The 12468-nt window shown below is 35.8% G+C and overlaps 1 protein-coding gene across 1 annotated transcript; it reads left to right on the forward strand.

The window, feature by feature from the left end:
• The first annotated feature begins 689 nt into the window (after positions 1-689).
• On the forward strand, positions 690-8035 carry LOC104235256 (coronatine-insensitive protein 1). Its single transcript, XM_009789008.2, has 3 exons — positions 690-1476; positions 5999-6506; positions 6945-8035. The coding sequence occupies exons 1-3, from the start codon at positions 986-988 to the stop codon at positions 7764-7766; spliced, it is 1821 nt and encodes a 606-aa protein (XP_009787310.1). The 5' UTR covers positions 690-985; the 3' UTR covers positions 7767-8035.
• Positions 8036-12468: the final 4433 nt, after the last annotated feature.

The following is a 12468-nucleotide window of genomic DNA, read 5'->3' on the forward strand; positions in this document are numbered from 1 at the left end:
TCGTAGAAAAGACACTTGATAGCCACTTTAAAGGGCTGCTATTTAAGAATTAACCAGTGCATTTTGAATTTCAGTTTAAATTTTCCGGACAAAATGTCATGAATTGTTCTGAAGTTAAGGTCTTTAGTTTAAAATTTCAGGACAACATAGATACTGACTAATCTCTAAATAACATCTCGAAAATGGCCATTACCCCATAAAAAACTTGACCTTTATAATAAATGACATTATATAACAATGCTGTTATAGAAATATCACTGTAAACTTTTTTATAGATACATTTTTACCAAGTTAAAATATGATAAAGACAAAATAGGATAATGGGTTGTGTTAAACAAAAAAAATATGTTAGATAAAAGCAATGCTATGATATTTAAAGTACAACAACATAATAATACAAATAGAACACATAATATTCCAAACAACCTGTAAGCTACATACAATGTATCTCTCGGTATTTAATGTTTTTCTCGTACAGTAATTTTTTACTATAATTTTTTCGAAATTTTTTATTTTGTATCTTATACAACTGACATTAATTAATTGTACGAGTACAGTTTTGTGAACCGATATTTTTATGAACCCAAAAATAATATTATGATCCACAATAAGACAAAAAAAAGCCCCAGACAACTAACATCCGCTGTTACGCACGCATAAAAACTTCTCAATCTTTTTCCATAGCTCCTGCAAAATCTTACGTTTGAGCCGCATAAAGAAATTATGAGTTGGACCACTCGTAGTCCCTAGGGTCTCACTAATCTTTCTCCGCCGTCTGATCTCTTCTCTCTTCTCCTTATCTCTGTATTTTTGTTACAAATCATAACACAAAGGCTGAATTTCAGTGGATCCCGACAGTAACACTATCTCTTTCTTTCATTTCTACTTTTAGTCATGAATCAATCCTCATTTCTTACCTTCTTCAAAATATTAAATCTATTCTTAGTATTTTGAGAACTATTTTTAAGTTTCAGTGTCTGAGACGATGGAGGAGCGTAGCTCCACGCGATTACCAACGGGGAGCTACACGAACGACAATACCGTATGGGAGTGCGTGATACCGTACATAACGGAATCGCGTGACAGGGACGCGGTGTCGACGGTGTGCAAGAGGTGGTGGCAGATCGATGCGATAACACGAAAGCATATAACCATGGCTTTGTGCTATACGGCGAAACCGGAGCAACTTTCTAGAAGGTTCCCGCACCTCGAATCGCTTAAGCTTAAAGGAAAACCACGCGCGGCTATGTTTAATTTGATACCTGAAGATTGGGGAGGGTATGTTACACCTTGGGTAGTGGAAATTACTAAGTCGTTTAGTAAATTGAAGGCGCTTCATTTTCGGAGAATGATTGTTAGGGATTCGGATCTAGAATTGGTTGCGATGAATCGGGGTAAAGTGCTTCAGGTTTTGAAGCTGGATAAGTGTTCTGGGTTCTCTACCGATGGTCTGCTGCATATTTGTCGTTCCTGCAGGTATAATTTTGTTAAATTTGAATTTGATTTTGTCTTTCGTGTAAGTTATTTGCTTTAGTTAGCTGTTGTTACATGAGAATTATCCAGTATTTCTCATTGAAGATCCCAAAAGGATTTGCACTCAGTATAAGCTTATTTGCTGTATTTAGCTGGCAACTTACTAGTGAGCTGTAGTAGGTTGTGCATGAGCTGGTCCAAACACTACTGTTTTTCGAAAAAGGAAAAAAAAAGAAGCTATCACGTATTGCTCAATTCTTAGAGATGTGTCTTGAATTTGTTTTCTCCTTTTTGTAGTTTCTTTTCCTTGTTATTTATTGCGTCTAATTTTTATAAAATGTTACTACTATAGTTTTCGAGACTTCATTGGTATGGAATGCTCTGCTATTATTGCTCTGAATTGTTGTCATGTTTATTCTTATCTATTGGAGTTCTAAATTTTTGTGGAGGTTGAGTTAAGGCTATTGGCCATTTTGTGACCTTTCGTTTTGATATGGTATTCTTCAAATATTGGATTGCTACGGGTCTAATTGAAGCGACATAGTTAGTAAGGATTTATATAGCTGACCTGAACTTGACTTGGGATATTGATGTAGCTGTTATTGTTTGTATTTTTTTTAAAGTTAATTTCCCACGGAGGTGCAAGAGAACTGGTAGATCAGGAAAATATAAAAAGATACAAAATAAAAGGAGCGTCCTTTTTCTTTCTTTAGGATTTCATATTGGTAGAAAAAATCAAATGGAGTTTGAATTGGTTAAGTATGTGTAAGCTTACAATGAATAAGGACAATATAAGATACTGTCTAGTAATGTGACATGGAACAACCAAACTGTTAGAGTCTTACATTGGTTGAGGGCGTGGCCTATTGTCTCCTTATATAGCTTTGGACCATCTTTACCTCATGAACTAGCTTTTGCAATTGAGTTAGGCTCAATGTTCTCTTTATATGGTATCAAAGCCAAACTCATCCCTCTTCTGGGTTTACTCAATGTTATGCCCACATTTTATATTGTCCATTCCATGCTCCAAATGTCTGGTCCCAGGTGTGCTTGAGGGCGAATGTTAGATTCCCATATCAGTTGAGAGTATGGTATGAGTTGTTGTTCCTTATATGGCCTTGGACAATCCGCACCCCACGAGCTTTCTTTTAGGATTGAGTTAGACCTAAGGTCCTCTTTACACAAACTTACTGTTGGTTCCATATATATATATTTTAATAATTAAGATAGTTGGACACAACTTAGGGTGGTTTTGATGGGGATTAAAATGTTTTCCATGAAGAATCATCTATTTTCTTGAATTTGGTTGGATATAAAAGTGGTGATATATGATAATTGTACAAGGTATAGCATCTTGAGTAAAGGTTTGTGCAATCTGTTGGTATTGATTGAGATCAATGATATGCATTTCAAAAATTGAATTATATTAAAGGAAAAAAAGCTTTTGGGCAGGAGTGATGGAAGTCATCTTTCTCCTTTTAATGGGAAAACATTTTCTACAATTTAATAACCTAACACTTGCAAATGCTTCCACGTTGAATGCTTTTTCGGAGAAGTATAGATGAAGAGCAATATATATCGAGACTAAAAGTGAAGTTAGTTTCCCCTTTATGGGAGTATTTTAAGAAAACAGTTGTTCAAGGTACCAAACAGTGAAAAAACACTTTTCGAAAAAGTATATTATACTGTGCCAAACACACCGGAAAGCATGCAGATATATGGATGGTGTTTCGGATTTGGTTTTGGCAGCATAGCAGAAATTCAGGGATTGGTATTAAACAAAATGCTTGAAAAAGCTATTGATCTGCATAGTGGAGCAAGAGCAACTAAGTGCTATTTCTTTTTTCTTTCCTTTTTTCCCCTCTTGGAGTCAATATTCTGGTTAGAATTTGTCTTGAGTTGTGCAATTAAAGTATGTTGCTTTGAGGTTTAGAGTCAAATTTTTAGGTGATGGGCTCCACGGTTCATGGATATCTGATTCCTAAAATTGTGAACAAAAGCAGCAATTGAATCTTTGTCGAGTAAGCATCAATAATGATGAGAGTGTCCGAGATCTTATAGATTTTGAGGATTAGGGTATGAGAGGTACCTATTTCGCTTGTCTGTCTGAGCAGCTGCTTCAATAAGAGTATGAGCACATATCTGAGAAAATAGGTAAGCTGTCTAGAATTGACCCACTTGCATGCAGCTTTTGTCATAAACTAATCATATATTGAACTTGATTGGAATAATATCACTCCCAATCAACTATCAAAAATTCTATGTAATTTTTCATGTGGAACTAAAACTTAATCATTTGATAACCTTTTTGTTTTTGTTTTTTTATAATCGAGAAATTCCTTAGGATTAGTGGCATAACGTTTGAAACTCGGTGGATAACAGCTTCGCCCCTCAACATTTCTCCACTTAAATCTCAAGCTTTTGTCTAGAGCAAAGTTCCAACCTGTAAGATGCACCTAACCACATATCGTGTGACACACTCTTTTGACTAGACCAAAGCCCCGAGGCGACCCTTTCTGTCTTAGTTTATATGTACCTACTATTGGTTTCTAACTTTCAATCAAATGTGGTCAACATATTAATCTATTAATTAGTGAAATTGACCATTAGGGTCAACTCTATCCCTCCGGGGGTAGGGTTAAGGTCTGCGTACACTCAACCCTCCCAGACCCCACTTGTGGGATTTTACTGGGTCGTTGTTGTTGTTGTTGACCATTAGGGTCAACTTTGCCCACCTAAAATAGGACACTAGGGTTACTTAAGAGCCCATTTGGATTGGCTTAATAAAAGTGGCTTTTAAACATAAGTGCTTAAAAACACTTTTTAAGTGCTTAAAAGCACTTTTTAAGTGCTGGAACTTGTTTTATAAATAAGCAGTTAAGTGTTTGGATAGAAGTGCTGAAGCTGGAAAAAAGTTGTTGAAGTGTTTGGTAAATAAGTGTTGGTAAGTACTTGTTTCTGTTAAAATGACTGAAATATCCTTAAAGTTGTTAACATTATAAAGAAGATGATTACGATAATATTTTATTCTAATTTATAATTTAGTTCACTTTCAACTTAAATTGATTGCCTAAATATAAATAATTTATTTAAATAACATGCAATAATCTATTATTTCACCAAAAAATATTTTTTCCGCTCATAGCTTCAAATTCTAGGTTAACATGTAGAATCAATTAAAATTTTGATTTAGAATATAGTTTCGCCAATTTAAAAAAATAAAGGATTCAACAGCATTTTTTTTAGAAAAAATGATATGGAACCCTCAGGGGTTGGTCTGGTGGCAATTGACTTGAGCCTTGGGGTTTGCTCCCTTTCAAGGTCTCAAGTTCGAAACCCACTGGGTGCAAACAATTTCTGAGGGCCATCGGACTGGGTAAAACCTGAATTAACCATGGTGCACTTGCGGGAAACTCGTTGCCGAGGGCCTGTGCACCCCCGGGATTAATCGGGGCTCGAAAAGACTCGGACACCCAGTGCTAATAAAAAAAAATGTTATGGAACCAAAAAAGAAGCTAAAACAAAACAATGTATACAAAATATTAGAATGTATTAAACATTTACAAAGCTACAGTTGGCTTTACGTTTACAACTCAAAGAAATTGATAAAATTTTGGGGAATGGTAGCAGAAAGCTTGAAAACGGCCATTAGATGACACGGATTTAATTAGTAAGCGAAGGATAGTTTTGGGTATAGAAAAAGTAAAAGGGATAATAAGGTAAATTCTTGGTCAAACATAAGGGGCTTATAAGCCAAAAAGCAATAAGTTGGGCAACCCCAACTTATTGCTTTTGGCTTGTTTTGGGTGTTTTAGCTTAAAAGCACTTTTATTGTATATCCAACCACTCAAATAAACCCAAAAGTGCTTTTAAGCTGGTTTGACCAGCTTTTAAGCCAATCCAAACACCCTCTAAGCTTGTTGCCTTCTAAAGGTATAGACATGTCCAAGTGTTCTGTAGGTGTCAGCCTGTAAGGTGGAGACAACAGGTCATTAGAATAAAACGGTGGAGACTACTGACCAGGGCAGACGTCACAGATCTTGATGATAGGTGAAGCTGATGAATGCGAAAAAAGTTGACTGTTTTTGTCTTGTGGAAAGATCAAGTGATCTCAACATATGAGAGCCTTGTTATTTTGGTGAAGCTGTAGGTTTAACTTGGTTAATTCATTAATTGTCCTAACATGACTAGCCGGCCTGTCACCACTGCTGTAATGTGTGATGGACCGATATTTTTTTTTCTTGATAGACGGTTGTTTTTGATAATTGAACTTGATTTTCATTGAAGTGGATACACTAAACAATCTCTTATATAGAACTCACATGACGAGAAACTTTTTTATAAAGTCAGTGCTTCTAAAATTGATTATTCCCTTTTAAGACATTTTTGAGTTGCTTGCACAACTTGACATTTTCTTGTATTGCTCAAAGAAATCTTTTGGGAAGTGTTACTCTAAGTGAGTAATCGACTAAATTCTTTTGCCTATTTTGTCTCTGTGGGTCCTCATGTAGTCTGTGTCCTGCAGGAACTTAAGAACTTTGTTTCTGGAAGAGAGTTCTATAGTTGAGAATGATGGAGAATGGGTGCATGAACTAGCGGTGAACAACCCAGTTCTTGAGAATTTGAATTTTTACATGACGGATCTTGTGCAAGTTAGAGCTGAAGATCTTGAATTGATAGCAAGAAATTGTAAATCTCTCGTCTCAATGAAAATTAGCGAGTGCGAACTTGCCAATCTTCTTGGCTTCTTTAGAGCTGCTGTTGCATTGGAGGAGTTTGGTGGTGGCTCATTTAATGACCAGCCAGAACCTGTTGCCGAAAATGGCTATAACGAGCAATTGGAAAAATATGCTGCAGTTGTTTCCCCTCCAAGATTGTGCCAGTTGGGCTTGACGTACTTGGGGAAATATGAGATGCCCATTCTCTTTCCTATTGCTTCTCGTCTGACGAAATTGGATCTTCTTTATGCACTTCTTGACACAGCAGCCCATTGTTTCTTACTGCAAAGGTGCCCCAACTTGGAAATTCTTGAGGTTAAGTCACTCTCAAAAGCTTTTCTCACCCTCTTTTCTTTATGCCAATAGCTATTTACACTTGACACCAACACTCAAGCTGCTTTGGTTGATTGCACAACTTTGATATCAGAAATTGAGCATTTAATGAATTAAAAAAAACTATTTGTTTACAAATTTTGCTGTGGAGCATGTGTAACTTTTATGCTTGGCCAGCTGTATTCGTGAATCTTACACAATTTGCTATCTACCAATGAGACTAAGTTGACACTTTAACATGTGGAAATGACTGATGCTGTGGAGAGCATTTATGTGTAGTTGCAAGTTCTTGTTTCTGCATCTGAAAGATACCACTCCCACATTTAGAGAGGAAAAGAAAAATAGTAGATGAGAGAAATGTTTTTTTGCTGAAGTTTATAACTTAATGCTGTTTTCTTTCTGTTATCATTTCTAAAGCAGACAAGGAATGTTGTTGGGGATAGAGGATTGGAAGTGCTTGGCCAGTACTGTAAGAGGTTAAAGCATCTCAGGATTGAGCGAGGAGCTGATGATCAGGAGATGGAGGATGAACAAGGTGCAGTTACCCACAGAGGATTGACTGATTTGGCGAAGGGATGCCTTGAACTAGAATACATGGCTGTTTATGTGTCAGATATTACCAATGAAGCTTTTGAAAATATTGGCACATATTTGAAAAATCTGTGTGATTTTCGGCTGGTTTTGCTCGACCGAGAAGAGAGAATAACAGATCTACCTCTTGATAATGGTGTCCGTGCTTTACTAAGAGGTTGTTATAAGCTTAGAAGGTTTGCCCTCTATGTCCGGCCAGGGGGCCTTACTGATGTAGGTCTCAGTTATGTCGGGCAATACAGCCCAAATGTGAGATGGATGCTTCTGGGATACGTTGGGGAATCCGATGAAGGCCTTCTGGAGTTCTCTAAAGGATGCCCTAACCTGCAAAAGCTAGAAGTGAGAGGCTGCTGTTTTAGTGAGCGTGCATTAGCTTTGGCTGCCATGCAGCTAAAATCATTAAGGTACTTGTGGGTACAAGGATACAGGGCATCTTCAACTGGTCGGGATCTCTTGGCGATGGCTCGGCCATTCTGGAATATTGAGTTGATTCCTGCAAGACGAGTTGTTGCCAGTGAGGGAAATAATGGAGAAACTGTAGTTGCTGAGCATCCAGCCCATATACTTGCCTACTATTCTCTTGCTGGACAAAGAACCGATTTTCCACACACAGTCAGGCCTTTGGACCCAAATTCCCTTCTCGCTGAATAGGTTTGTAAATATAACTTGCCCTTGAGTCATGCTGGAATATTGAGGTTTATTTGCTTCCTACTAGGTGTCTTGTCCATATGTATGCCTCTTATTTTCCTCTTAATTTTTCTTCCCCTTTTTTCTTGATGAGAGTTTTATTTTTCCACATTGATTTTGATATTTTATTTTAGACATGCAATCCTCTGTAATAAGTTTGCTTTCCTCGGAAATCTGTAATTTAACAGTTGGTGATCTACCTTTTCTAATCCATGACCTCAACTTGTTCTGTGCTTTGGGTTAATAAAGCGTCTATTTTTTTATTTTTTTTTGAGAAATGGTGAGTTAGATTTTATTGCTACAATGCTAATAGCTTGTTTGGTCGAGCTTCAGAAATCAGCTTATTTTGAGAAATATTTTTTTCTCAAAAGTATTTTTCTCAAAAGTACTTCTGGTGAGAAGCAGTTTGTGTTTGACTAATTAGTTTGAAAAGCTCTTCTGAGTAGTAATTAATGTTTGGCCAAGCTTTAAAAAACTGTTTCTAAGTGTATTTTTCTCAAAAGTGCTTTTCAAAAAAGTGCTTTTGGAGAGAAACTACTTTTTTCTGCTTCTCCAAAACTGCTTCTCTTCAAAAACACTTTTTTTTCCTTCCAAAAGCTTGGCCAAACACCTCAATTTTTGGCCAAAAAGAAGCTTGGCCAAACAGGCTATAATTAATTTGAAAAGCCCTTTTGAGAAAAAATTAGTATTTGACCAAGCTTTAAAAAGTGTTTCTAAATGTATTTTTTTCAAAAGTGTTTTTAAAAAAAGTGCTTTTAGGGAGAAACTATCTTTTTCTGCTTCTCTAAAACTGCTTCTGCTTCTATTCAAAAGCATTTTTTTCCCTTCCAAAAGCTTGGTCAAACACTTTTAACTAAGAGGGTATTCTGGGCCGGACCCGGGCCTTCGTGGGCCAAACAGGCCGGGCCTCGTGGGCCAAACGGGCCGGGCCTCGTGGGCCTGGGCTCTGGCGGTCCCGGACTTCGTGGGCTCACTGGGTGGAACCGGCCCGTGACGGGCCTAAGCCCATGTGGTCCTGGGCTAAACGGACCGGGCTCGTGGGCTTCGCGGGCCTAGCGTTTTTTTTTAAGACAATTTCTTGTAGTATCATGGCTATATTAAAAATATATATGTAGTATATATGTAGATCTAATTATTAAAGTGCTTGACGAAAAAGAAAAATAACAAAACAATAGTAAAACACTAAATTGTCATGTATAATATATTGTCTTGTAGTATATATATTGTATCTTATGTATATATATTATAACTTATTACTTATATATTTTCTTGTAGTATATATTGTATGTTATGTATATATATTCTCTTATATATTTTCTTGTAGTATATATTGTATCTTATATATATATATATTCTCTTATATATTTTTGGCCAAAAAGAAGCTTGGCCAAACAGGCTATAATTAATTTGAAAAGCCCTTTTGAGAAAAAATTAGTATTTGACCAAGCTTTTAAAAAGTGTTTCTAAATGTATTTTTTTCAAAAGTGTTTTTAAAAAAAGTGCTTTTAGGGAGAAACTATCTAAAACTGCTTCTGCTTCTATTCAAAAACATTTTTTTCCCTTCCAAAAGCTTGGTCAAACACTTTTAACTAAGAGGGTATTCTGGGCCGGACCCGGGCCTTCGTGGGCCAAACGGGCCGGGCCTCGTGGGCCTGAGCTCTGGCGGTCCCGGACTTCGTGGGCTCACTGGGTGGAACCGGCCCGTGACGGGCCTAAGCCCATGTGGTCCTGGGCTAAACGGACCGGGCTCGTGGGCTTCGCGGGCCTAGCGTTTTTTTAAGGCAATTTCTTGTAGTATCATGGCTATATTAAAAATATATATGTAGTATATATGTAGATCTAATTATTAAAGTGCTTGACGAAAAAGAAAAATAACAAAACAATAGTAAAACACTAAATTGTCATGCATAATATATTGTCTTGTAGTATATATATTGTATCTTATGTATATATATTATAACTTATTACTTATATATTTTCTTGTAGTATATATTGTATGTTATGTATATATATTCTCTTATATATTTTCTTGTAGTATATATTGTATCTTATATATATATATTCTCTTATATATTTTCTTGTAGTATGTATATTGTATCTTATGTATATATATTATAACTTATTACTTATATTTTTTCTTGTAGTATATATTGTATGTTATGTATATATATTCTCTTATATATTTTCTTGTAGTATATATTGTATGTTATGTATATATATTCTCTTGTATATTTTCTTGTAGTATATATTGTATGTTATGTATATATATATCCTCTTATATATTTTCTTGTAGTATATATTGTATGTTATGTATATATATTCTCTTATATATTTTCTTGTAGTATATATATTGTATCTTATGTATATATATTATAACTTATTACTTATATATTTTCTTGTAGTATATATTGTATGTTATGTATATATATTCTCTTATATATTTTCTTGTAGTATATATTGTATCTTATGTATATATATTCTCTTATATATTTTCTTGTAGTATGTATATTGTATCTTATGTATATATATTATAACTTATTACTTATATATTTTATTGTAGTATATATTGTATCTTATGTATACATATTCTCTTATATATTTTCTTGTAGTATATATTGTATCTTATGTATATATATTCTCTTATATATTTTCTTGTAGTATGTGTATTGTATCTTATGTATATATTGTAGCTTATAAATAATTCCAAGTAAAGACAAAGAAATATTGCAAAAAGATATTCAAGGGTATGTCTTATAATATTTATTACCAAAAATGGCATATCTTTCTTAGTCTTCCTTCCCCCAATGGAATGAGCACAACAAGGTACTAATACCACCATTAGAAGGAAAAAAACCTAAGGAAGATGTGCCAAAATACAAGTTACATATTAGTCTATGTATTATCTCTAACAAATCTCATAAAATCCTTCAAGGTTCGGAGGAGGTTGCGTTGGTGGTGGTGGAAAAGAAGCTTGTTCATCACCACTTTCGGGCGAAGCCGAATCCTCCGCAAGTTCCGCTATCATTTTTTCATAAGCTTCATCTATCGCCGGTTGTGATTCTGCAATTCCAAAGTTTCTTCTTTCCGAGCGGATCCAATCTCTAAATCCGGTGCTTGGGTTTCATCATCATCCTCATTTTCCTCATTATTTTCTAAGATAGTTTCATTAGGATAAAGAACATTCTTAATTTCATCATCTAATGTTTCACCTGGTGCAACATTATGGCAAAATTCACTATCGGTAAATTGAAAACAAGGGTGATCATTATCAAGAATTACGGAAGGAGGAGGACGTCTAGGTTGGCGACTACTTTCAACTTGCTTATCTTTTCTAGGTCGGGGAGCCGGGGGAAGGGTAGTTGGTTGGCCACTACTTTCACCAGTTTTATCTTTTCCTTTACCAAACATTTTTTTCAAAGAAAATGCCATATTAATTATAATTATGCAAACTAAACCACACAAAAATATATTCTTAAAACGTAAGAGTTGAAACGAGTTTACCGGATTGCCGAACAACTTCTTGAAAATTGAAAATCGTTGAACACTTGAAAACTTCAATTCAACAACTTCACAATTTTTCACGAAATTTCAACAATAAATTAAGTAATTGTAGTAGAGAGATTGAGAAAGATTGAGAGATATTGATGAATTGGTGAATAAAAATGAAAGAATGAGGGAGTATTTATAGTTGAGAAATGGGGAAAAGTGTAATTATATAAAGTTTGGGGTTAAAATAAACTTTGGGGGCCAAATGGGCATTTTCTAAACTACCAAACGGTCAAAAAAGCATCAAACGGCTACTTTTTAAATATGGCCGTTGGACTGTTTTTTTAATTTTTTTTTTTAAAAATATAGCCGTTAGGCCCGGACCAGGCCCGCCTGCCGGTCCCGGGCTAAACGGTCCCGGGCTCGTGGGCTTACCAAAGGAGACCAGCCCGCCTCGGGCTTTAAGAGCCCGCTAGGACCGGCCCACCAGGCCCGTGAGGCCCGTTAAGACCGCGGGCCCGATCCAGTCCGGTTCAAGACCGGCCCACAGTACAACATTACTTTTAACTTTGAAAATCCCTATTTTAGCTACTTCTTGGTTCCCGCTCTTCCTGCACGAATAAAGCGTCCTTCATAAAGGCGCTTCCAATCTATGTTTGATTCAACACACTTCCATTTGAAAAACTTCATTGTTTATGCCTTCTAATATGATTCTTTGACTTGAGTAGATTCGACAATAGGAGACTCCTCTAAAAGGAGGAAGACGAATTTCTGCTATAACTAACGTACAACAACAACAATCCCACGAGTGGGGTCTAGGAAGGATAGTGTATACGCAATCTTACTCCTCTCTTGCGAAGATAGAGAAGTTGTCTCTATAACCATTGTCTCATTAACGAAGTAAGTGTAAGGAAAAGATATCCAAAACTTAGCAGCATGCAAACAAATTTCAGGCCAACGGAGTGATGGCGAAACAATGAGTATTGGTCACTAGGATATTTTCTATGGGCCTATGAAAATTTAGGCTAATCAAAGTCCATAAAAAAATATACAAAATCAGCATGTACTAATATATACGAAAAAGTAGATATAATCACAAATTCGTGTTTCATGACCCCAAACAACAAAAAAATGTACTCGAAAGTCATGGCGAAAGGATGAGTATTGGTCACTAGGCCAT

Source organism: Nicotiana sylvestris, chromosome 5 (assembly GCF_000393655.2).
Source record: "Nicotiana sylvestris chromosome 5, ASM39365v2, whole genome shotgun sequence".
Classification (NCBI taxonomy): Eukaryota; Viridiplantae; Streptophyta; class Magnoliopsida; order Solanales; family Solanaceae; genus Nicotiana; species Nicotiana sylvestris.

Coding starts and splice junctions, on each gene's coding strand:
- LOC104235256 (XM_009789008.2), top strand. CDS start 986: ATGGAGGAGCGTAGCTCCACGCGATTACCAACGGGGAGCTACACGAAC. Junction 1,477..5,998: donor CATATTTGTCGTTCCTGCAG/GTATAATTTTGT, acceptor TGTGTCCTGCAG/GAACTTAAGAACTTTGTTTC. Junction 6,507..6,944: donor CCAACTTGGAAATTCTTGAG/GTTAAGTCACTC, acceptor TTTCTAAAGCAG/ACAAGGAATGTTGTTGGGGA.